General features: G+C 38.1%; 1 protein-coding gene across 1 annotated transcript in view; it reads left to right on the top strand.

Moving 5' to 3' along the window:
• The window catches only part of GATB (glutamyl-tRNA amidotransferase subunit B), a 35,821-nt gene that overhangs the window by 5,486 nt on the left and 2,971 nt on the right, over positions 1-27,364 (top strand). The window contains exons 3-11 of the mRNA XM_039346429.1: positions 1,733-1,846; positions 7,369-7,567; positions 8,436-8,558; positions 13,563-13,676; positions 15,727-15,811; positions 17,250-17,294; positions 18,295-18,484; positions 21,760-21,893; positions 23,001-23,079. Coding sequence (XP_039202363.1) covers positions 1,733-1,846; positions 7,369-7,567; positions 8,436-8,558; positions 13,563-13,676; positions 15,727-15,811; positions 17,250-17,294; positions 18,295-18,484; positions 21,760-21,893; positions 23,001-23,079 — 1,083 coding nt within the window. The remainder of the gene's footprint in view (positions 1-1,732; positions 1,847-7,368; positions 7,568-8,435; positions 8,559-13,562; positions 13,677-15,726; positions 15,812-17,249; positions 17,295-18,294; positions 18,485-21,759; positions 21,894-23,000; positions 23,080-27,364) is intronic.

The raw sequence follows: 27,364 nt of genomic DNA, 5'->3' as shown, positions 1-27,364 counted from the left end.
TAATGCCACGACCCCCAACCAGTTGTAAGTTGAGGACTACTCAACCGGTCGTAAGTCGAGGACTACTCAACTGGTGCAGCACCGTTTGCAGAATGGGACTTTTGGTGGGCTCAGCAGGGCAGAGACAGCCTGGACAATTCCTATTGGCTTTTGAAAGCCAATAGAATTAGACTCTATTCAAAAGAGTCTATTCTGTTGGCTTTCAAAAGCCAATAGAATAAAAGGGAGTAGCACAGCTAAGGAAAAGGGGGAAAAAATGGCGGACTGTGTTGTTTGGTGACCCCCGTGAAATGGTCGTTCGACCCCAAATGGGGTCCCGACCCACAGGTTGAGAACCACTGGGCTGGAAAGATCGGGGGTTTCTTTCTCACCACTACTTAGTACATATGTCCAAACTGCTTTGTATTATATACTATATGAGGTAAGGCTAAAAAATATTTTTTTGAATGCAGTGGAGTACTTTACCAGATAATTTTAACAGTGAAATATTTGTATTAGTCAAGGTATAACTTGGCCAGGAACCCAATGGAGATTCCCAGCATTCCCTGCTTTACTTCACCCATGTTTTAATCTCATATTATTGTATTATCATTGTTTATTTTATTATTTCATTATTTTGCTACTGTTATGTTTACATTTCTTTTCATTTCTCTGTTTTTACTGTTGTAAGCCACTTAGAGTAGCCCCACAACGAGTTGGGCAGCAAATAAATTAAACAAACAGGCAACTAAGTTAATAGCTCTTTCTCTACCTAGCTATTTCCTCATTACCATTTTAGTTGTTTAGAATAGTGGTTCTCAACCTGTGTCCATGGACCCCTAAGGGGCCATGATGTCATCACAGGGGGTTCGTGAAGGCTTGAAAAAATGTTATGATTTAAATCATAAGTTAAGTCGGGGGGGTCTGTGGTCATGGTCTGTGGCCACAAAAGATATTTAAAGGGGGTCCATGGTGAAGAAAAGGTTGAGAACCACTGATTTAGAGCATATTGGAATTATTACTTAGCAAAACATTTAAACCAGTGGTTCTCAACCTTTTTAATGCCACGACCCCCAACAGGTCGTAAGTCGAGGACTAAACCGGTCGTAGGTTGAGGACTAAACTGGTCGTAAGTTGAGGACTACCCAACCGGTCGTAAGTCGAGGCTTTCCCTGCCCGGGACTGCCACGCATGTGTGGTGCCGTCCCCTGCGCCGGCCAAGGCTTAGCTGGCAAGCGGCAGAGACGGAGAAGGCTGACCACCGGCTGGGCCACCAGCTGGCCCAGCCCAAGGGAGGTAAGGCACCCACCGGAAAAGGGGAAAAAATGGCGGACAGCCTTGCTTGGCGATCCCCATGAAATGGTCGATCAACCCCAAATGGGGTCGCGACTCATAGGTTGAGAACCGCTGATTTAAACCCATGTATCCATGTTAATTTAGGCCAGTGCTGTATTAAAGCTGAAACTCAGCTCTGTGTCATCTTCCAATGAATGTAGTTAAGAGCACTAAAACAAAAGCACCAAACTTAAACATACAGTCTGCAATATTAAAAATATGTGTTTTGCTGGTTGAATTTAAGATACTTTAAAACTCTACAATTGTCCTCCCACCATGAAATGGAAAAATATTCCCTTGAACAAGTTTTCCCTTGTTACCCTTTGTACTTCCCATTTGTTTTTTTTTAAAGCAATCAAAAAGAAAATGCACGCTGTTTAAAATGATATGAATCAAGTTATGTGTTGTGTCTCTCTAGGTTCTCAACAGACGATGCGTAGAAGCAGCCGTGTCAACAGGCCTTGCACTGAACTGCACCATAAACAAGAAGTCCTTGTTTGACAGAAAACACTATTTCTATGCAGATCTGCCTGTGAGTATATATCAGGCTTTGTCCTTGACAAATCGGAAGAGGAACATGCCTGAAGAACAGATGGGGGACAGGCCAACAAAAAAGAAGCTTTGTTTTTTTTTTCAGTCACTGTTTACCTCTCCAAGCTGGATGCAGCCCTGAATTCAGATGAATGGGCAGCTGCAGCCAGGAGCTTGCTGATTGATGATGATTGTTCTGATGGCTGTGCCTCATGTTTTCAGGGCTTTAGGAGTAATTGAACTGGGGAAGGTTCTGCTAGGACAAGCCTTCCCTTATTCTCATTAATGGCCTGTTAGGATTAAGACAAACAGCACGAATCTTTTCAAATGAATATATTACAGACACATATTGGTGCTCCAGTGACATCACAAGCACTTATTGTCATTACTTCTGAGAATTTCAAACACAGTGTTTTGTTTATAATTTGTTCAGATATGTAAAGCAAATAAAGGCAAACTAAAACAGTAATATCTGTGACCCTAGATATTATACTTAAGTCAGATTTGTTTGAGATTGGGCTTGACCTGTTACAGTTAACAAATTGAAGCTGACCAAAGCCATAAGGAAGACAGAATTCATCATTTTAATATTTAAATGAGGGTCTTGCAGGTGTGCTTGTTGGATAACAAGTCCCATTGTCCTCCCCATGAGTGATGAGAAAGGCTGCCCTAGGCTCACACTGTATCCTTGTAAAAACACTGTGCAATGGAATGATGATACGTGATGTGTGATAAGTTGGCAAAGATCACTGAGGTTTAAATGACTACCTGCTGTCAGATTAGCATTCTTCAGACAGATGAAGAAGATATGTTCTTTTTTAATGTTTTTATTACATTTCAGAAACATTACAATTCGTTTTAAAATCCTTAGTAGCCTATTATTTATTTATTTATTTATTTATGAGACTTATATACCGCTTTTAAGTGCAAGCACTCTCTAAGCGGTGTACATCAGTAAGCAATGTATATATATATTTACATTGCCCCCAACAATCTGGGTCCTCATTTTACCTACCTCGGAAGGATGGAAGGCTGAGTCAACCTTGAGCCGGTGAGATTTGAACCGCTGACCTGCTGAACACAGTCAGCTAAAGTGGCCTGCAGTAGTGCACTCTAACTGCTGCGCCATCTTATATATATTATATATAATAATATACATAAATAAAAGCAATACAATAACAGCATTACAGTATATTAAAATTATATAATTCAAAATTTAAATTTTATATAATTTAAAATTCAACAAAAAGCTTCATAGTATGAAGAAAAACAAGAGAAAAAACTAGATTACCTAAAGAAAATAATTTAACCTCTCTTCCCTTGTTAACATCATTTGAAACCGATCACTCAGGGAGGAATGAAACCACTGTAAATTTTTATTAGTTATGGTATTGAAGCCACATAAAGATAGATGCGCTCTCTTATCTAAGTCCTAACAGAGATAATCCACATGGTTACACTACAAAAATGTGATTTTCCCCCTGATCCTAGGCCGGATGAACTATTTCATCCAAGGTGCTTTGTCATTGCTGCATTGTTGCCTTCTCATCAAACTTCCCTAAGAAGGGGAGATGGTAGGTGGGCCAATAGATGTCCACATTAATTACCTATAGCTTCTTTAGAAGAGGAAGCACCTATCTCTTAAGTATGGTGGTGTTACTCTTTTCTCAAAGAGAATTCATAACTGCCACAAACATTCCCTATAGCAGCAGCTCATACTGGAAAATCCTAGGGCAAATGCACAGGTCAGATCCCACAGGAGACAGAACTCATCAGGAAACCAGGCATTGGGAGTGAGCAAATTTTAAAAGCATTTTACTTGCAGTGTGAGCTCTGTCCCTTTTGTACAGTTCTCATGAAGTTGCCTGCACACATGAAAGGAGTTTATCTTATGTCACAATGTGGTGGCACTGCTTGAGTCATTTGGCAAAAGCATCAAATCTTGTAGAGAATCTGGCACCAACTGGCCATATTCAAGAGCTTCCACATAAGTAATTTACCATATTTATTATTTGATTTTACATACATCAGCGTGCCGTATAACGGCATAGCAGCTCTATGAGTTGTTTTCTAGTAAACAGCTGCTCTTTGTTTGGTCAGAACCATCTCAGTAGGCATTTTACAAACAGAAGCCTCTCAATAGGAGCAATTTCATGACACAATCCATGACACTCCTGGGAATATAGACGTGTGTTTAGCTCAAAATATTTCTCTATTCTGCAGATGGTAGAAAACCAACCCACTGGGATCAAATTACATAAAAAAAAATATTTTAGCTTAATATTCAGATCAACTACTGGATGTTATGAACTGTTTTGACATGCTATTCTTTATTAAAAGGAGTAGCCAAATAGGCACCTTTAACAGTTTTTTTTTTTTTTTTGCATTGTAAGAGTTAGAAGCAGATTGCCTTGAAGATTAGTTCCAACTATTTTTTTCTATAAACATAGGCAAATGTTTGTGATGGTGGCAAATAGCTGTAACTCAGGTGTAGGATGAGGGTGGAGATTTGTTCTCCAAGCTTATGGGTTGGTTTCTGAACATTTCGTTACCTGGCTAGGTAACATCTTTAGCAGAGTTTGGGGGATGTCAGTGTCAGTGTTCTTCTGCTTATAAAGGCTTTGTGTGGTCAGTAGGTCTTGTGATGGGTCAGGTGTGGGTGTGTCAAGTGAAAGTCTTGTAATGGGTCTTGTGATAGGGAGGACATGTCAGGTGAGAGTCACTGGGAGGTGAAGTGCTGGACAAGGTACAGAAGGATGAAAGAAACAATGTAATTTACAAGATTAACTATAATAATTGCAACCAATTTTACATGAGACGAACATCCCATCGATTAAAAACCAGAATACATGAAATTAGCTGGCAGTCAAGCACCACAGTCCCAAATTCCTAATCTCTATCCGAACAGCATCAATTTGATTGAAGTAATACCAGAATCATTAGCCATGCTACCACCCAAAATAGGCGTGAGTCCATCAAAGCCGGGCACTCCACAAACAATTCCATTAACAGACACATTGACCTACAACCAGCCTACGAACTCCTCAGAATTAAAATCAACCACAAAGCCAACCAGCAATGGCAACAACCCTCAACCAACCCACACAACCCTCCCAACCAGCCCTTCACCTCCCAGTGACCTTCACCCGACATGACCTCCCCATTACAAGATCCATCACAAGACCCTCACTTGCCCCCCCCCACTTGACCCATCACATGATCTGCTGGCCACACAAAACCTTTATAAGCAGAAAAACACAGACATCCCCTAAATTCTGCTGAAGATGTTATCTAGCCTGGTAACGAAATATTCAGAAACCAACCCACGAGCTCAGAGAACGAACCTCCATCTTCATAGGCAAGTATACCCATATCCCCTGACCTTTAGTATGTTGAACATCAAATACAAAATACTAACTTGTAATTAAGGAAATGAGGCAATCAAGCAGTGATGCAGTTTCAGGCTGAATGGCTGTGGTCTAGTTTCTAAATTTCTGATGTGTTACTGGTAATTTCAGAGGCAAACTGAGCTGCCGTATGCAACTGAGGAGGTATTGACTGGGCTCTTGCATTTGAACCTGGCAAGCTGATCTCTGAGTGGTTTATTCAGGAATCCAAGAAAGCTCATTCCTAATTGATCCTCATTTAGGTAGATTTCTTATTGGTCTATTTTAAAGAAATTCCAAGAGAACCAGATCCTGATTAGCCCATCTTTGAACCAGGCTACCATTAGATATATTTTTTTGGTGAGACTGTTGCAAATTGTTTTTGTTGCTCCTCAATTAAGAGCTGGCATGAAGCTGGAATCCATGGTTTGTTGATTTTCACACTTCCTTACTACTGAAATTGTTTGCTGTTGAAATTATCAATAGCCTCTTTGTGTAGTTGTATATGGTAGTTTGAACATGATTGCCAATATTTATGTCTTTTTTAATTGAACCTCATGTCCAATAAGAGGGAGCACATGTTTTGCCACTGCTGGTTTTTCAGGTTCTAGATAGCAATGCCTTTTGTGCTCTTTTAATCAAGTATATCTTGATTAAACTACAAGCATTTTGTAGTTCCAATATACACCTGTCCAGAACTACAGGGGTTGCAGTAGACCCCTGATAATAAAAATGGCATTCGGCCATCCTTGGGAGATTGAATGATGTCTTAAATGTTTTTTTGTTGGTTTGTACACTGTTTCAGGTTGTGCTTTCCTAATCATTAACCAATATGTTCTGTATTTTTCTCAATGTAGGAAACTTATTTCCTATTAGAAGTTTGTATTTGTTTGATTATTTATTGTTATTGGATTGCATTGCTTAATATGACTGTATTCGCAGAATATTCATTAGATTGTGCAGCATTAGCAAGCTATCTCAACTCATCTGCTGATCTTCTGGGCTTATAGAAGTGTTTGACATTGTCACTAAGAGTTTTCATGATGTATCTGTTCTACTGGGGTGATGGTTAAAACTTTTATATAGATAGTGATCTCTGTGTATTGGTTTTTAATATCCTGTACATCTTCATTGTAGATTTCCTTTCCAAATGATCAGAATGTTCAAGTATGCAAGTTTGTCATTCTTTTCTTCACAATCTGAGTATTAGCTGGATATTATTCAAATATTATAGGATTTTTTTGAACTTTTCTTCACTGTGGCTCCAGATAAGTGTCATCCACATCCAGAACCAAATGTATGGCTTTAACAGTGCAGCATCCATGTCCTTTGTTCAAATTTCTCCATTTAGAAATTGTCTAGAAATTGGATTCAGATGATCCTCTCTTAGTGTACAGCACTTGTTATATGTTGGCAGAATAACCATGTTCTCTTCTACATTGACATTCTTTAAGGTGCATGTTTCCTTCATTGTCAAGTTGCTGCTGGGAGGACAGGATTTTTGTAAAATTTATTTATTAAATTTGTATGCTATCTTGTATCTGAATCCTTATATGGTCACTCTATTTCTGAAGATGCCAGCCCAACTGTGGATGAAAACAGTAAGACATCAGACAACTAGATCACAGCCCAAATTAATCACTAGCTTGAACCCAAAAGCTCATCACTGCTCTATTTATGCCAGTAAAATGAGGCAATGCCTGTCACATTTAAGGTAGTATTCAGTCTAGTTGAAAGAGAGAGCTAGCAAGTAGGATGGAGACCTTAGCTTTTTTGCTAATTAGATCTCTCATGCAAGTCTTCCTCCCTCCAGTTATTATTCCCATATAGTTTTTTAGTAGTTTGAAGGCATTTAACACAACATTTATGTATGACTAATTACTTTGAAATATTAACATTCAAGCATTAACAGAAGTTGAAATTTTGTTATTCAGTATCACTCATATTGTGTTTTTATTTTTTAATATTTTCAGTAAGAAGTGCCTTGAGGGAAGGGTGGTGGTCAGAATGGAAAGATTACATGCAGCTTACCGTGTGTATGTCATTTGGTGTTAATGGTTAACAAGAGGATGGATCTCTGTGTTAAAAGATACAGCTTTCATTTGAAAGGAACTATCTGTTAACCTTCTAAATGCAGGCTGGATATCAGATCACTCAGCATAGGATTCCCATTGCGGTGAATGGCTGCTTACAATACTTTATGCAAGTGGATAAAAATCAGAATGAAATTGTAAGCAAGGCTGTGAGGATCAAGCAAATACAGTTGGAGCAAGACAGTGGAAAGAGCCTTCATGATGATTTTAGAAACCAAACACTCGTTGACCTCAACAGAGCAGGTATGTTTGGAACATTTTTATGCATGTAACTATTGCAACAAGTATTTCAACTGAATGTATATTCTCAAAATAACTGCCAAGTTATAATGCCAGGTTATTGAAGTTTCAAAAAAACACTTAACTATATCATCTATACGTAAGAAGTCTAAAGAAACTCACTTATGTCTTGTAAAAAAATTTTGGAAGCATGGCCTCCCATTTCATTTTCTATTTATATACAAACACAGATGCTTTTTTGGGAGCCTGAATTTCCAGGTTGGAAAATAATGGAACCCAGATGGACAAATATTTTAACCATTTAAATATAATTGAATAATTAAATGACCAAATCGAATTTTTGATGGCATTTTCCAAACGAAAGCAGTCCCTTTGATCAGGCTGTCTTGGAATACATATGGGTATCATCACGTGGGAAAATCATGAATCCTCAAGATGTTTGAGCACAAAAATCTTCACTTTTCTTCCTACCCAGAGATCTGTTTGCTGTAATCAAGTGTTCAGGGACCAGAAGATTTGCCAGAGACAGGATATTTCCTATAGATCTGTGGATGCTACATTTCAAAGCCAGAGGCCACATTCCTCTGTTTGCTATCAAATTTGCAGGATGCTCTTTTACAGCTAGTTACGAGCATCCTGCATTTCTCTTGGGGGACTTTAGATATAGTTTCTTTTTATATATATTAGTGAGATGTGAATTTACGTAAGACAGAATGACAGTTCTGTGGTTGTATGAATTTTGACAGTGATTAAATAATAAATGATTCTGAATTGCCTTGCATAAAATCAACAGCGGTTTCAGCTATGCTCAGCTGAACTGATACAATGAGATGAAAAGGCTGCTGTTTTATCCTTCCGCTGTCTCTGGTAGGGATCGGCCTCATGGAGCTTGTCATGGAACCTGATATGTGTTGTGGAGAAGAGGCAGCAGCAGCGGTGAGAGAACTCCAGCTCATCCTTCAGGCTCTCGGGAGCAGCCAGGCAAACATGGCAGGTAGGGGACCTGCAGGGCATATTTATCTTTCCTCAACTGTGATTTTCTACAAGAAAGGCACTTTCACAGTATCTTTCTTTGCGGTGCAGCTACTAATCATTTGGGCTGCCTTTTGTTGGAGTTTTTCTCTTCCTCATAAAATTTTCTGATGCTACCTTAGGTAACTTGGAGACATCAGGGCTTCTGATTCAGCTCAGACACTTCTATACCAGGGGTAGGCAACCTTGGCTCTTTTATGACTTGTGGACTTCAACTCCCAGAATTCCTGAGCCAGCATGGGAGTTGAAGTCCACGAGTCATAAAAGAGCCATGGTTGCCTACCCCTGTTCTATACTGTCAGCCTTTTGAAACTGTGCATGACAAACTGAAGTGGGAGCAAAATGATTGGTGGCTTCCAGGCAGATTTTTCTTTTGCTTCTACATTAGCTGCTCAAAATGCAAATTCTTTGGGACAATACTAACTGTAACCTGACTAATAATTTCTAGTTTTACACTGCTAGTTGCAAGAGATTCTGGGAATGTTGCAAAATGCAAATATTTAAGATTCAACTTCAAGTAAATGTCTGATTGCAAGTTTGTTCATATTTTTATTGAATACTTTATTTTTAGGAAACAAAGCCTGGGTTTTACCCCCAATAATAAAATTTTCAGCACTCCCCTCCCCTCCTTATTTCCTGCTATGCTGTTTGATTGTGGTGATGGTGGAAGCTGGTACTGGAAGGGATGAATAAGGAATATCAGGAACATACACCAAAATGCTACACTTCCATCAGGATAATGCCAAACCTATGTGCTTATATCAGGCAACAGGCGTATAGGAATTTGCTGTGGGTAGATTGTTGGTTTAGTGACAAAAGTAAAAGCATCATTCACGGTGTACAATATATGAATGATATAACAAGAATAAGCACTTCTGTATTTTACCAAGAAAATCACATGGATAGATTTAATAAAGTGATTGTCGATATACTGTAGTGCCAGATGATGGGCCCATCAAGTCAGATGCTGGCAGAGGAAGAAATGACGATCTAATAGTGTTTATGATGTGGCTAGATTAAAGTAGCTGATATTGTCGTGCTGGAAAAGACAATCAAAAGCTGCAGAGAAGGAATTGCAGTGGAAATATAGGACATAAGGATAAACATATCATCACAGTAAAAGATGAAATGAATCAGCTACCTATTGATATATTCAGTATCAGCAAATTGAAATAGACTAGAATTAGAAACTTTCAGGCAGAAGATCACGCTGTTGAGAGTCTGAAAAAAGAAATTGATTAAACCAGGGGTGTCAAACTCAATTTCATTGAGGGCCGCATCGGCATTGTGGTGCCCTCGGGGACTGAATGGGTGTGGGTGTGGCTTGGGTGGGTGTGGTCACCTCAGTGTTGCTCATGGGATGCCTGTGGGGGCCACACAGGATTGGGGGAGACCCAGGGGATCTCTGGTGGGTGGGGCAGTGGGCAGGAGGCTCATCCTGCGGTGTGAGGTGAGGCAGGGGGCAGGGCTGGGGTGCTGTTGCTGTGGGGCAATGCAAGGTGAAGCAGGGGCCAGGGCAGCTGCTGCCTGACACCATCAGCCTCCGCACACAGAGGTCAGCGAGCACATGGGGGCCGACAATGTCCGTCAGCAACCACAACCTACTGGCCCTTCGACCAGTGCACTATGGGGCTCCGCAGCCGCTGTGAATACCAGCCCAGCCCTCCAGCAGCAGGGGGAGTAGGGGAGGGGGGAGGCATGTGATGCAGTCCATCGGACGTGCCTACTCCATCCCATCTGTTTTTGCTTGTTGTTGGAGAGCAGGTCGCTGCTGGTCATCTTGGGCCCCTCGCAGATCTTGCCCTTGGCCCCCGTGTGGAGCCTGTTCCCCTCCCCTTGCACCTTGGCCCCGCCTCGGGCCACCGTCACCAACAGCTTGCGCAGGTCCATTAGGCTGCTGCCGTCACCTGGAGCAGCAGGCCTGCCCAGCATAAAGGAGGCAAAGCTGCCAGCTAGGAAGCTCAAGTAGAGGTGGTACAGCCAGCAAGCAAAAGCCCACCCTGAGTGGGGAAAGCCAAATCCACATCAGTGCCATGGCCGCCCAGGCCCAGCAGAGATGGGGGGAGGCACACAATCCTAGCTGGGACTGAGTGGCCGTGGCACTGATGGGAATCCGGCTTTCCCCACTCAGAGTGGCCTTTTGCCTGCTGACTCTGGGCATGCTTTACCACCTCTACTCGGGTCTTCCTAGCCGACCACTTTGCCTCCTTCTTGCTGGGTGGGCGTGCAGCTCTGGCCATCGGCTTAATGGACCTGCCCAAGCGGCTGGTGGCCATGGCTGCGACAGGTACTAAGGTGCACCTTGGGGAATGTGTTCCACTCAGCCAAGGGCAAGACCCACAAGGGGGCTGGGATGACCAGTGGCGACCTGCCCTCCAACCAAAAAGAGATAGGATGGAGTAGGCGGATCCAACGGTCCGTATCACATGCCCCCCCAACAGTGACCCAGTATTCACAGCGGGCTACACAACCGCTGCTGCCAGACACCATCAGCTCCTGTGCGCTCACTGTCTCCTGAAAGCGTGCCGTGGGGGCTGCTGGGCTGGGTGGGGCCAGGGCAGCAGGGGCCAGTCCCTCGCCATCTCTGGGACATTGGCCAATTGCGGGCTGTGGGCCTCGTGTTTGACATATCTGGATTAAACTAATGATAAGTACAACAATCTTAAAAATCCTTGGAATTGACAGGGAAGACAGTGACGTGGTCAATAGCTTTTGTTGTTTAAGATCGACTGAAAGAACAAGCATGCTGCAAATTAGCATTTGATAGGATAGCTATGAAAGCCTTGGAAAACGTAATTAGATGCTGTGAGATAGTCTGATAGCTACAAAGAATCTGTAATACTCTATGAAAAAAGAAGGGCACAACCAGCAGCAAAGTAGATGGGTTAAAGTAATGAGAGGCCAGGCTTAGTGACAGATCATTCTGAGGAAGTCTGTCTGTGTGGCCACTAAGAGCTGTCACTGACTTAACAGTGCATACTCAATAATGGGAGGATCATTCTAGAATAATTGAGTGTATTGATGGAGGCAATTTGATCTTATTTATTTATCAAATGTCTACACTGCCTATCTCACCTAAGTAACTCTGGGCAGTTTACAAACAGTTTTGGTTATTTTTCTTGAGCAATAGTAAAGAAATAAAAAACAAGGGAAAGGGAATATCTATATGCTAGGAAAGTGCCATCAAGGTAACATACCACAGATTGAATGCTCATGTTTTATTTTTTATAAATGGAATGTATATGATGTATATGATGGTTATCTGTTGAGTAAATACTTGCTTCACTTTATGTAATAGTAACTTACAGCAAATAAGAACAGTCTTATTTGAAAAGCCTTCCCCTCTTATGCCCCCATTATTGGTACAGAATTATTGAGGAGATTTTATATTGGTGAATCAATTGGATTTCTAGATTCTTAGAGGTTTGATCAGGAAGTATTGTATCTGCAAAAACAAAGAAGTATACATCTGAAAACAATTTTCTGGAGCTTGCCTCAAATAGTTGTTTTAGTGCCTGATTGCTCTATCAGTTTATGTGGAAATCTGTATTAGCTTTTGACTGTTTGAAAGGGTTTTCACTTGTATTTGTTGCAAAGATTGTAAGTCCTTGAGGGGAAAAATGGGCTTTTTAAATTTTCAAGGACACTTGAGTAAATCTATTTGGACTGCTGTTGGCTTTGTGATAGAATTCTACCAGGGCTTCAAATGATAGTCTCATACAATCAAAATCCTTGACAAAGTCTTCTTTAGACTTGTAGCTTAGTTGTTTCACTTTTTGTCTTCTGGATATTTATTTAGAACTTTTTTTTATAATTGAGGATACGGATCAAATAATGTTTATTAGCAAATTTACAACAAAAATGAAATGTACATCCAAGGTAAACATGCAATATAAGTTTTACAGTAGTATTTGCAGCAATGTGTAGATGCACATAGAGAGGTGCAAAATTTAGTAACACTCCAGATAGTAATCAGGTAACTTATAACAGAGACAGTAATGAAGCTCACTGCCTGGAACTCTTAGAATAGAATAAATCAGTAAGAGTACGAATTCTTTTAAATGGGCAATAAAACATTATATGAGTCAATTTCAACAATGCCTGTCCTGTACAGGGTAACAGTCTCTGTAAAACAAGCATGCTATAAAATCTGACAGAGTGTCACGGGGCAACCTGTCAAACTTTGCCAAAGAAAAGCCCCATTGATTTTTCATAGTGGTTATATTAGTAAGATAGGAAGCTGGTTACAGTTTATTGGATTATTGATTAGGAGAACATCTTCAAAACAACATCTGAGAAAAATAGGTACAGTGTAGCTCAGTGCTTATGCAGCAATTTTCATATTTTTTCCTTTCATGTAGTTTTGTCAGGAGTTTGTATCTAAGCTACAAAAACTTAACAATTTTCAGAGTCTTTTTAACATGACTATATGACAAATCTTATACTACTGTAAAGCAACATTTATTTTGTTCCAAAAGTCATGAAGTTTTTTCTCAACTGATTGTGGAGGCTTGAAAACAATGTAAAGGCTGATTTGTGCATAAAAGCTAAACTACTTGGGAGCACTCCCCATCAATGCCTTAAGGTGTGTACAGATGCCATAGAGAGAGAAATGCACATATTGCTGTTTGAAAAAAGTCTCCAAGAAAGCTACTGGAGTGTATTTCATTTGAAAAAAAGTATAATAATTTCTTTAGGGTATATATCCTTAGAATTTTAGATTAGACCTAGGAAGTGGAGAGCATGTGGTCCTTGAGTAATTTCTGAACTGCAGCTCTCTGATCAAATGTCCAATGAGGGTGTATTTTGGGATTGTAGCTTAGCAATAGCTGAAGGGCCATAGGTTCCTCTGGAGAGCCTAAGGAAATACAAGCCTTGGATAATCATCATATAATCTTTTATGGCAATTTTGCAAAAAAAAATGGCAAGCGGTATGGGTTTATTCAACTGCTGATATTTTTTTCAGAGGGCCAATTGAGAGTAGATGCAAATGTATCTATACATCGTCCTGGCCAACTTTATGGAACAAGGACTGAAGTGAAGAATATCAACAGTGCTCGATTTCTCGCAAAGGCAATAGGTAAATAAAATTTTTCTTCCTAACTGAAATCCTAGAAATTTGAAATTTTGTATCCAACAAAATTTATTTGTAGAATTAGGCAGTTAATAGTGATGCAAATCTATTAAGTCTTTAAACTGCATATATAATTCCCCATCTGTGCTATGTTGATATAGAATATAAAGTTAATTTACATTATAGATAGTCCTTGACTTACGACCGGTTATTTCATTTCTGTCCTCCAGCACAGAAGTTCATTCCCACGCATGGAGGAATGCTGCTTCCCTCCTTTGCCAGGCAGCTCTTTTGCACCACTGCTTAAAGATCCATGCAGTTGCTTACTAACCAGATGTGAGAGAGCCAGGATTGTGGTCATTGAATGAAGCAGTCAAGTGGGCCTCTTGACTAATGACCACTTTGCTCAACAATTGCAATTCTGATACCAGCTGTAGTCATAAGTCAAGGGCTATCTGTACTTTTCATCCCATAAAACTATTAGGAAATGGTTATTGATGCAGTCTTGAACTGAGCCGAGGTGGCGCAGCAGTTAGGGTGCAGTACTGCAGGCCACTTTAGCTGACTGTGTTTAGCAGGTCAGCGGTTCAAATCTCACCGGCTCAAGGTTGACTCAGCCTTCCATCCTTCCGGGGTAGGTAAAATGAGGACCCAGATTGTTGGGGGCAATGTAAATATATATATACATTGCTTACTGGTGTACACCGCTTAGAGAGTGCTTGCACTTAAAGCGGTATATAAGTCTCATAAATAAATAAATAAACTGCCAGTTTGAAGCAATGGAAAATTTTTGACAGATGGTTGGGAGGAGAATGATATTGCTATCTTTCCTTTTAAGAAATTATTTTAAGAAATTACTCTTACATCTTTGCTGTAAATACACCTACTGATTTTATTTCTTCTTTTCTAATATTTTTTTCGTTATTTTAAAGGACCTATAGCAAACTCCCACCATAGGTGCACATTAATAATGTAAAGTCATGTTACAAAGCTGAGTTTATGATTATTTTTTTATTAGTAGAGCTTCTTCTGCAACAGGAAAATTTAAATCTTATTAAGATTTATATATCTTCTCAAGAATCAGCTGGATGATGCCACAACTTTCTATAAGCATTCCAGATTTCTAATGTCTATGCTGCCCAGAGTTGATGTGTCAGGGAGATGGGCAGCATAAAAAACAAACAAATTAATAAAATTTCTGTTGATTTCTGTTGTTAATCCTGCTGCCATTGGAAACCACTCTGGCTTTCTACCTTATTTCTCTCTTCTACATAATGAAGAAGCTCAACACCAAGTTTATTTTCTTTAATTACAAAGCCAGCCACATCTCCTTCAATAATTCTGCTTGCAATATCTTTGCATAGTGTTGAATGCAACATCTGCTAGTATTTCTGACTCTGTGGGAGAAGAGAATTATTGGAGGAAGCAAAGGAAGTGAGAAGCAAAAAAAAAGTGGGAGCGTTCCCAACAAGCAACGTAGAAGATGCATAACATAGAAAAGACAGAAATTCCTTTCTGCTGCCTGCTGTCTAGAGTCAGGAGGGGAGCATATAGAGAAGCCAGAAAGAAAGAAGAGATGTCATCGCTTCAGCCAAAGACAAGATGGAGATTCCTCCATCCTAATTTCCTCTGAAAGAAAGAAAAGGATTGGATGGGGAAGATCCAACTGAGAATAAAATCAAAAGGAAGGAACGGGCAAACTGACCTATTATGGTCACCCAAAACAAGCAGGAGACAGAGGTAGAAGCCTCTTACACATATAGACACAGAATGGCCAAATAAAAGCCTAAGAAGTAAAGGTGTTATAAGAATGTATAAGCAATCTGAATCCATATCGTGGAGGAATTAAAGAATAGGCTTATATTCACAATGAAATTCCCTAAGTGTGCCTATATATCTCACAGCATTTGGCTGTTACAATATAGCTTTGTATATCTCTTTTGCTAATAATCATCATGATTTTAATAAGACTTAAAAATCATTTTTGCTTGGGCTGATCGAGAGAAATAGGTGAGTATGCAACAGCTAACCTAGACTGTTCGTTTATTTCTCCAAGACTATGAAATACGCAGGCAGATTGAAGAGTTGGAGAATGGAGGAACCATTCTAAATGAAACTAGAGCCTTTGACTATAAGCTTGGGTAAGAGGTTTCCTTCCACTTTGGTATTTGTGGGGATTGTTTATAACTTACCCGAACCATAAGTACATAGAAGAAATCAAAAGAAAATTACAATATCATCTGAAAGCAGAAGCAGAATTATTAGCTACCTAGCATTCTTGTACTTCTTAAAAATGTGTACCTTTTGCATGTTGATACAACCTTTGGACTTGTGATCATCTACCATTTTAAAGTCCTCTATATGGTTTCACCCTGTGGTAGTCTGGCTTTAGGTAGTTGCTCCATCTCTGGGATTTGGTTGCTCACAGCACTGAAAGTTACTTAAAATAAGGTGTTTATTATTTAAATTAATGTGCTGTCTCAGTGTTAGTTCTTTGGATGGAAACTAATCAAGGAGAGAAGCAACCTAGAACTAAGAAATTTCCTGACAGCTAGAATAATTAATCAGTGGAACAACTTGCCTCCAGAAATTGTGAATGCTCCAATACTGGAAGTTTTTAAGAAGAGATTGGACAACCATTTGTCTGTATAGGGTTTCCTGCCTAAGGTCTCTTCCAACTCTTATTCTATTCTATTCTATTCTATTCTATTCTATTCTATTCTATTCTATTCTTTAAATTTGAGTTATTATATACTCAGATTTTTTTTTACTTAGGTCAGGACAGTATTCAACCATAGTTGGTTATACAAGTTCACATAGAAGAAGATTTTTTATTTTATTTCATATGGTATACATTTGTTAGGAAGATCTACACTCTTATGTTACAGATGAATTGCTAGTTCGTTCAGTTTCGTGCTTGTACACTTCTCCACATTGTGCCCTGGGGGGTTGAACTGGCTTGCACCAGCTGACTAGCAGCGGTTGGCTTGATGATACCTTCAGGGCCTCTCCTGCTGATCTCGCCTCAAGTCTGGGAAGGCTTAGCACCGGTTCCTATTTTCCTTGTGCAACAAGCCCTTCCCGCTGAAAATAATGGTTTCAAATTGCTGGGTGGGCAGGGCATAAGCTAAATGTAAGTGACGGGAGCTCACCCCATCCAGCATTGCTACCGGAGCTCTAACCGCCAGAGTGTTGACCATTTCTGGTTGGCAGGTCCAGCACCCTTAAGGCACTATGCCACCATGCCTCTACAAAAGAATTATAAATGAATATGCTGTGCTAACTTGGTAGTTTGTATCTTCTTCCATCTGGAGACAGAAGAAGATAGAAACCACCAAGTAAGCATAACATATTCATTTACAATTAGTTGCTGTGACCTTTAAATAATCAACTCATGCCTTTAAGGATTATATGGCAAAAGAAACCATCCACTGGCGGATCCAGGTCACATGATATTAAACATTGCAATAAGAATATGTGAAAGCTCTTAACGTGAGGTAGAATCACTTATGTAACTATCAGGTTTGCTAAATCCAGTTCTTATAATTGCTTTTTTTTTTTTTTTTTTTGCTTTTACAGACGCACTGTGCCAATGAGGGACAAAGAAGGAAAACAAGATTATCGGTAATTTTATTTATGCTTTGTTGCATTCAGGCATATATATATATATGATGAGTTATGATTTTTCCACCCATTCAATTCCTTTCTTCACCTTAAATACCTTCTGAAGATCAGGAACTCTCCTGAATGAAGGATGCTGTGATATGTAAGATTTGAAGAAAAAGGGTTGGATTTGAAAATAGGCAGAAGCTTCCTGCTTGCAGGGACTCTTCTATTCAGTTTTCTGAAATCCCACTTTATTTTCTAGACCTATTTTCCAAGCACTTTACAGGGTAGGAGAGAAATAGCATAAGAAGTTGAATTTCTCCATCTCTTCCATGTCATAATTCTGTAAATCAAACATAGTTATTAAGTATGACTACTACAATTGCTACTTTTATTTCATTGCTTGTGCATCTCACTTACAGAGAGATATAAAGCTTGAATTAAGTTTGCAAATCCATCATTTGGTTCTGCAAGGCTGAAACTAGGATTTAATCGCTATATTTTCTTGACATCTTGAATCAGTGTCCTCTTCCATAAAGCCTTTGTCCTTTGATGCTGTCACGCGCTTTTTTTAGCAGGGCACTTCACCAAAGATGGCAACTGGACTCTCAGCACAACTTCCTTTTTCCATTAAATCTCCAGAGGGGGGTTTCAGTCCACATGAAGTGTTCTTATCAACTTTATCTCACTCTTCATGAAAGTATGTTGCCAGCTGAATAACCAATCCCAGTTGGCATGGGACGTATTTTATTGCTTTTCTGGAGAAGAATATAAAACCATTTGAATGGTAGACATTTAAAAGCTAACGACTTTCAGAAGGCAATTACATCTTACAAATTGGGGTTTAACTGTTCCTGCTCAGAGGATTGTTCTCAGCCTTGATGTCCTTGTGTGTGTGATTGGTTGTATTGTCAGTTTGTTCTTATGTAGAGCCTCAACTTAGCCATGTGTTTTTGTGTATAGCAAATTTAATTTAAAAAAAAATCAAAATAAATGTTCTTTTGTTGTTTTCCTCCAGGTTCATGCCTGAGCCAAATCTTCCTCCATTGATTCTTTATGATGCTAAATCCTTGCCTACTCATATAAATGACCAGCAAGTAATAAATATTGATTGGATTCGGGAGAGGCTTCCAGACCTCCCTAGTGTCAAAAGAGCAAAGTTTGTTGAACGTTATGGGATTCAAACTCAACACAGCTTTATCTTACAGGTAACTCTATTGATCAACTGATCAAGCAAATTAAAGAGTGCAAAAGTTTCACTGTTTCATTAAATATTTTTAAATCTCATACTGTAACCTTCTCTGATAGGTTTCAGACTTCTTTTGAAATCTTATATCATTGTAAACTGAATACATATGACAGATATCAACCACTTGAAGCCAGTATTAATATATTAATATTTCTGGTACAAAAAAATAGGTCTTTGTCATCCATTCTGTCTAAATTTAGGTATAAAAACATCTCTGCCCCCAATTGTCTGGATACCCCAAGACACCCAGATAATCTAAATTCATCTGACTTGTGTGTTTTTCTAAACTGTATTAGAAAAGTACAGACTTCAGGAGTTATGTATATTTTTCCCTTTGCTTACTCCATTTTGTGTTGCATTCATGTTTTGATGGATTTCAAAGCACATATTATTAAATTTCCACTAGATATCCTAATTGCAATCAGCACCTGCTACAATACATCTTTCTTCCCCATCATATCCCATGTTGTTTATAAAGTTTTTAAAAATCCACATAATTAGAGAGGTTAACAAGTCCTTGAAATTAGGGCAATACATAAATACTTGTATTAATTATATACTATATTCAGTAAGTCTATAATAAAAACAGTGAAAGAGTGGTGTAAACACAATAAGTTGTGCATTAAAGATATGTAAGAAATGACATACTGAGTACAAGTTGTTTTCAATTTATGACCACAATTGGGACCTGAATTTCTGTTGCTAAGCAAGGCAGTTATTAAGTGAATCATGCCCAATTTTATGAACCTTTTTGCCATGATTTTAAGCAAATGTTTGCAGTTGGTAAATGAATCATACAATTATTAAATCAATCTGGCTTCCCCAATTGACTTGGCTTGTTGGAAGCGGGGTGGGAAGGACACTGAAGCCATCATAAATTCATGCTAGTTGCCAAATTTTGACCATGTGATCATGGGGATGCTGCTACACTCATACATCTGAGGACTGTTTGTAAGTCACTTTTTTAAATGCCATTGTAACTTTGGCCATTAAACTTGCCAGGAACTAATTAAAGGCAGGCAGGCAGGCAGGCAGGCAGGCAGGCAGGCAGGCAGGAAGGAAGGAAGGAAGGAAGGAAGGAAGGAAGGAAGGAAGGGAAGGAAGGAAGGAAGGAAGGAAGGAAGGAAGGAAGGAAGGAAGGAAGGAAGGAAGGAAGGAAGGAAGGAAGGAAGGTCTGCCTTAAGGATTGCTTTGTCCTGGGACTCCTAAGCATGTCAAAATGAGAAAGGGTAAAAAACTCTATGATACTTCCGAAAATGAGGGGGGATGTACGCTAAATCAGGGGTCCCCAACCCCTGGTCTGTGGACCGGTACTGGGCCGCAGAATGCCTGCAACCGGTCCGCACAAACAAGCAAAGTCCCATCCGTGGAATGCAGGCAGCGCACAAAACCATGCACTCTCTAGTCCGCAGAAAAAGCTTTTTCAATAGAACCGGTCCTTGGTGCCCAAAAGGTTGGAGACCTCTGCGCTAAACGATGCTTGCATGAATTCTGTATTAATCAATCGTCTGCACACATGAATTAGTCTTTATTGCTTGTATAGGCATATCCCATTCCCCAAATCAGTGGGGACATGTGACAGGAAATTAAGTTTTAACCAAACATTACATAGTTCCACCCAGGCCCTGTTATCAACTTTGAAATTAAAATATATATATTTTTATACTCTTTTGTTGTTGTAAATATTTGCATGTGGCTTAATATTTTTTATGAAGAGATAGAAGCTAATCAACACATTATGTACTTTGTTCTTCTCTCAAGATACAGGTGCATATTTTAATTCACAATATATAACCTTTAGAACATGGGGGTTTAATACTGAAATATTGTAGTTCTCAACTTACGACCACAATTGAGCCCCAAATTTATGTTGTTAAGTGAGACATTTATTAAGTGAACTTTGCCTGATTTTACGACCTTTCTTGCCACAGTTATGAAGTGAATCACTGCAGTTGATAAGTTAGTAATCTGGTTGTTAAGTGAATCTGGCTTCCCCACTGACTTTGCTTGTCAGAAGGTCGCAAAAGTGATGACATGACCTTGGGACACTGCAACAGTCGTAAATATGAACCAGTTGCCAAGCATCAGAAGTTGATCACATAATCATGGGGATGCTGCAAAGGTGGTAACTATGAAAATGGTCATAAGTCACTTTCTTCAGTGCCGTCATAACTTTGAATGGTCACTAAATGAACTGTTGTAAGTTGAGGACTACATGTACAGGTTGCATTTGTTTGTGACTTTGTTGGGACCAGGATGATGGTAGTATATCTATCCTGGCCTCCTTGACCTCTCAGCAGTTTTTGGTATCATTGCTTATGGTATTATGGTGAAACAGCTTCAGGGATTAGCAATGTATGTGTGTGAGAAAGTGTTGAAAAAATTCTCCTTTTTTCAGTTCTAGTTACAGTTGGGATAGGAAGGATCTAAATCCCTACTTTGTGGGGTTTCTCGGGGTCCTAAATTCCACTCGCTCCTGTTAACATCTACATCAGGGGTAGTCAACTTGGCTCTTTTATGACTCGTGGACACAGCTGGCTCAGGAATTTTGGGAGTTGAAGTCTTGAGCCATAAAAGAGCCAAGGTTGCCTACCCCTGATCTACATGGTGACAGGGAGTTAAATATCATTACTATGCTGATGATATTTAGCTATACATCTCTACCCTGTGCCAATCAAATGATGCCCTCATGCTGCTTCTCCTATGTTTAAAGATTGTGGAGATCTTGATTCAGTAGTCATATAGCTTTTTCTCGTGGTTCTTTCCCTCATAATGTGCTAGAATAAAAAACTTACTGTATATTTTTCAGAGAAAGGAAATTTATTTGGGCAGGAAACAACATTGGTTGATTAGCTGTTCTTGTACTTCCCTGTTTCTAAATTTTAGTCAGCTACTTGTAAAAATCTGCATACCGCAACATGAAAGACATAGAATTGTAATCAATTCCATACGTGTGGTAATCATCTCCATTTCGAAGTGAATTAATGGTAATATTATCTAGATAACATCAGCAGGACTGGCAAAGAAATGGATCTGTTCTAAATCAAGCCACTTCATGGACGATTCGTGCCATGGCTTTGTTGGAACTATATAGTTTCTTGAACTGCTGGGAATTATGAAACAGTCAAGAGATTAATTATATCACACAACTAATGAATTCAAATCTGAAGGTATGGATTGTTGAGGGAAAAGTTAATTGGTTGCTATGTTTAAATACATTTTCTTTCTTAACAGAATGAAGATGGCTTAATGGATTTTTTTGAAAGCGTTGTGAATACAACAGAAATGAATCCCCAAAAAGTGATTGGCTGGGTTATAAATAATTTCCTCAGTTACCTAAAATTATATAACATTACTGTAAAAGAAAGGTGAGGCTTTAGATCTTTCACTTTGATCAAACAGATCTTCTGTGCCAATAATTACTTTTTCAAACTTCAAACTTACATCTTCTGATGACTTATGGGCATATAAATAAAGGATTTTGTGAATGTGCTATCAGAGCAGTCTGCAGGATTCAGTTTTTCATCTGAATATTTGTTTTGTTAAAGCAGAGTTATTCTAAACATTTGCTTAGAGGGAGAAGATCCATCCCTAGGAAACTAAAGTCTCCCATTATCAAAGTAAGAAGGGAAGGAAGGAAGGAAATGTAAAATAAGTAATATCCATAAGAGCCTTTGCCAGTTTGGTGCTTTCCGGATGAAAATTTGAAAAAAAAAAAATCCAATATTTACAGATGGCATCCCAATATGAGAGTTATAATTCAAATATCTGGAGAGTATTGTTTTAGAAACAGCTAGCCATATACACTTTAAAGAATGCAAAAATCAGTTATCAGTGCACTGCTTTCAATGAGGTACACCACCAAACGTGTTGCAAATGCTGACTTGTAACTCTGCATGATGAAAGCTGGAATAGGGCATGTATGATAAAAGCCTAATATGCAATATAAACGAAGTACTGTGAACCTGAGCTTGTATTTCTGAGACTTTCTATGGTCATGGATTTGCAGGGCCAACTATGGCCTTTTGTAAGAAACTGTCATCTGGAAAGGACATCTTTCTTAAGGCAACAAAATGGAATGTAAAATGTAGCATAACTAACAATATACATGCATTCATGCATATAAAATACTTCCATCTATGTGCCAGCTTGTAGTAGTAGAGTATGCCAACTTTTGATATTTTGGGGGAGGGGGGGAGGCTGAATGGGTGTAGAATTTGCACAAATAAATTGCCTGACAATAAAGAATGCAGAAATAAATTGGCAGTTGAATGAATATTTTGGGGGACAAGGTGGCAAACACATTCATTAGCCTTCTGGTAATTTATTTTTGGGAACTGCCACATCCCCTTTCCAGCAGTAAGCACTCCATAGCAACAATACTTCTTGAGTATGTGATACAAAATATTTTATGAGCCTGCTGAATCAAAAAGGTTGTATCATTTCTAATTTGTTTTATTCGCTTTATTGTTTAGTCCAGTCACTCCTGTTCTTTTGGCTGAATTACTGGACCTAATATCAAGTAGAAAAATTTCATCTTCAGCAGCCAAGCAGGTATTTGTTTGGAATATTATTTTCCTATAGGGCTTGTTTATGTCAAAGTGTATTTCAATAACTTGTATAATTTATAACTCTGATTCAATTTAAAACAAAAAACCCAAAAGGAAAGTTTTCTGCTATTTCCACAAACTTCATATGTGTGTTAAGATATTAGGAATGTACAACCAGTGTGGGCTGCTGGTATGAGAAGTATTTACGTATCACCCAGACTTAAATCCAGTCTTAAATTCTATTTAAACAGTGGACATATGGTCTAGCTTCAAATCCAAATGAGATGTTTCAATAAATATACTTCTCTTGATTTCAAAAATTTCTTTTGGAGATTGGAAGGGTAAAGATCAACTGACCTTCTTAATTGTTCTTCACTGATAAGCTGCCTGACAGTTATCTACCTTTCACCTATTGTCTTCAGATGATTGAAAGTGAAAATTTTCAATAATGTGATGGTATTAAATTGACAGTCAAGAACTAATGAAGACATATGTGTCCACTTCTACCTTGTGTTAGTCCTTGATTGAAGAAAAATTGAAGACTCCTTCTATGGAGTCTTCAGGTTTTTAAAAAATGGAACAAGGTCTACATACTCATCACATAGAACTTGGGTTCCATCTAAGAGAAAGAGTGTTTTTTAAATGATGTTATAAATATTTATTTGGCTTTATCAATTAATTTGTGAATATAATTAACATGGTTAATTTATTTGAATCTGCTTCATTAGCTATTTTCAGTTCTATAACTTTTAGTCTACAATGCAGTATACAATACAATGTGTACAAACAATAGTTGCCAATAGTTCTTTCATCAAGGTGTCATATGATTTATTTATTTAGGTGAATTGTTTTTTTTAGTGTGGCTGAAAATGGTTAATGAAGAAAGTGCAAATAAGGTTAACCAAGAGTATAAAACCACCCAATTCCTTATTATGATTAGCAAGAGATAATTTTAACATGTGTTATTAAGCTGAGTAACATTTCTTAAGAAATGTCTGTTTAAATTTGAATGTTCTAATGGAGATAGATCTTCATGCTCCTATAGAAAGCTGTGTGTATTTATGCATTGTTTTTTGTCCATTTATTTTTGCTAGAGCAACATGTTCATTTTCTTTGGCAAAAGTAGCTTCTCCTACTCTTAAGAATATAGTCTCTTAAAGAGTAAAAAGTCCTATGCAGATGGGATGAACAATTACCCAAAAGTAAAAATGCAAAACTATAAATATATCCATACAGCAACAAATTGCTACGGTAAACAGAGTAATTACATAATATAGACTTTCTTAGCCTGAAATTCCCAACTTTCAAAGGCAAGAAATACTCCTTCATTACCATCTGGGGTACATCTTAGCTGAAGGTAAATATCTTGAATTGTTTTACTAATCTTGATCCCACTACACTGTTTATCAGAATGAAACCCATCTGTTCTCTAAGGGATATTACTATTTACTTTGTTTTAAAATTCAAAATGGAAAAAAGTTTGGAATTAACTTTGACTTAGTTTTCTGTTTTTATGAGCTATCTCCTCAGCACCCTTCTTTTAGATCTATTTTTATTGACTATTTTTTCTTTAAACAATTAAGATTTTGTCAATATGGCAGCCCATTTAATCAATTCAGTAAAAAGATACGAAATAGTGGTTCTTTCCTAAATTTTCTAAATGATTTTCTAAAGAATAAATAGATAAGGAAATAAGGCAAGATAGGAAAGGATAAACATATTCTCCAGAAAGTAAAAATATATGACCCGTGGCTACCCTTAACCACTCTTGAAATAATTTACATGATAATGATATCTTGGCATATAGATAGGACTTGATCTCTATGAATATTTTGAAGTCATAATGTGGGTGGCAATTGTGATATGTTTGAATTTGTTTTATTTCTGTAAAACTATTCATCCTGGGCAACTTCTTCTACCAGATTATGCAGTCTATGCTTGTGAGCTCCTCAGCCTGTGCTTTCCAAGTCCCATTTGGCCTCCAAAGCTAAATTGTAATTTTTAATGTAAAAAGTGACAAAAATTCTGGAATATTTGAAAAGCAATCATCCTGAATATTTAAACCGTATAACATAAAATTAGTTCAATATCCCTAGATGTCATTAAATGAAAATCAGTGCCCAGTATAATAGTGCTGACTATAATTATACTACTGGAAAATTGCTCAGCTCTTTTATCTTGGGAGGACAACTTACAACAACTTTACTATCCTATATAGTAAAGCATTAAATGTCAATTTTAATGAGCACAAGGTCATTGTCTTCAAATGTTTCAGTCTCTGAAATATTTTTTCTCTGGTACAACACTGATTCTTAAGGCATGTATTATCCTTGCACTACAGTCTGGATGTATTGCACTTATATTTCTTAGGAGTACAAAAATTTTGATCAGTACCTCATTTAAATCAATAAATAGTTACATTTGCTGAACATTTTACCATGGGACTTATTATTCTTTCCCAACCAATGCAAATTTTGTACAGCGGATACCTCACTTTACATTGTTATTAGGCTGTTATGGTCTCCAGCAGCACAAGTACAGCTTAATAGAGAATAGAGTCAGCTACAGATCATTGCACTGAATATACAACTATTATCAACCCATAAAAGACACATAATTAAATTCTGGGACAGTATTCTTACTTGTTATAAGAAAATTGTACTGTACTGTTATACTTAAATATAACACAGTAAAAAACTATGTTATACTTAATTCAGTCATCTAATTTTGTTAAGGAATTGCTAATTATGAGTGGAATTGCTGCATTTGAAACATTTTTAGCATACATACATTAATAGTACAGAATTTCCAGCATGACAAGCATTGTGTTATTTCTTCACTGGAAAATTGAGAAGAAACAGCTGTTTTAAAAGGGCACCTTCTGTATCACAGCATGTATGTTTGAAACAGAAGCAAGTACAACATAGAAAATGCCCAAATAATGTTTCTCTTTTAAGTAGCTGTTTCTAGATATTTTTACAATTGTGTTGTAGCTTGACTACAAAGCTGGGAAGCATTATAACATTAGGAAATAATTATTCCAGAATGACACATTGTTGCATATAGTTTTGCTTTACAAGATAAATAAATTGGTTAGAGGTGCCATAGATTTTGCATTACAGGTAGTCCTCATTTAATGACTTGCTAGTTTAGTACCTGTTTACCTGTTATGACAGTAAGGAAAAAGTAACTGGCCAAATATTGCATTTACTGCTTTCTTAGATCTTTAAAGCAAAGGAAAGATGAAGTAACATGGTAAGCACAGTTGCGATTTCACTTAATGACTGTTTCACTTAACAGTGAAGGTGCCAGTCCAAATTGTGGTCCCTAAACAAGGACTACCTGTGTATAATCTTCCCATAGTTTTGTAATGTATGGTTTGTTTTAATTATATAACTCTATTCCTTTTTCTTGTACTGATCAGAAACTGTCTCCTGTGACTGTTTAGCAAACAATTTTGTGGGAATGAATTTTGCTATTTCATTTGATTGTGTCCTAAAGGTTAAGATTCAGCTCACTATATTCAGACCATGATATTGGCTATATTCATACACATTGGTCAGCATGTACTGTAGAAAATGATTCTTATATTTCATTTAACCTCCTTTTCGAAATAATTGGATAATCCTATGTTTTTATAGAATTGATTGATGAGTTGATACTATTCTCTTTAATATTTATCATATATAGGGAAAAAAGGAAAATGATTGAATTGTAGAAAACTGAGGAGTGTTTTCTTATATAAAGCCTCAAAACATTTGTGAGCTAAAGCAAAAGTCCATCCAAGCCAGGATATATATTTTCAGCAAGGGCAGGAATTACTACTGAATGCAGGTTTTGGGTTTGGTCCCTACAAGTCAAAGTTGATTGGTGGGGACCATCTGGACAAGTCCCTGCATTTTTCTTGACGAGATTTCAGAAGTGATTTGCCATGCCTTTTTCCTAGGGCTGAAAGAGACTGACTGGCTCAAAGCTTCATGTTTAAGGCAGGGTTAGAGCCCAAAACGTCATGTTTAAGGCAAGGTTAGAGCTCACAATCTTTCGGTTTCTAGCCTGTTGTCTTAACAACTACAACAAACCTTTAAGAAAACCTTTAAGACCTATAAAACACCTCAGGGCAATAAAAATGTTTCCTAATTCTAAAGTAGAAGTACTACTGCTGCTATTAGCTGTGTTTTAGCATGGCTGAAAAGATATAACAGGAGTTGCATGGTCTCTCAAGAGGTTCCTAGGCAAAACTAAAACAATCAAAACAATTTGGAATGAAAATAATAATTAGGACACAACTA

This window comes from Crotalus tigris, unplaced genomic scaffold (genome assembly GCF_016545835.1).
Source record: "Crotalus tigris isolate CLP2741 ecotype Arizona unplaced genomic scaffold, ASM1654583v1 scf7180000017994.786943, whole genome shotgun sequence".
Taxonomy (NCBI): Eukaryota; Metazoa; Chordata; class Lepidosauria; order Squamata; family Viperidae; genus Crotalus; species Crotalus tigris.
The sequence above is the reverse complement of the archived record's forward strand: the minus strand, read 5'-3'. Positions and strand labels throughout refer to the sequence as shown.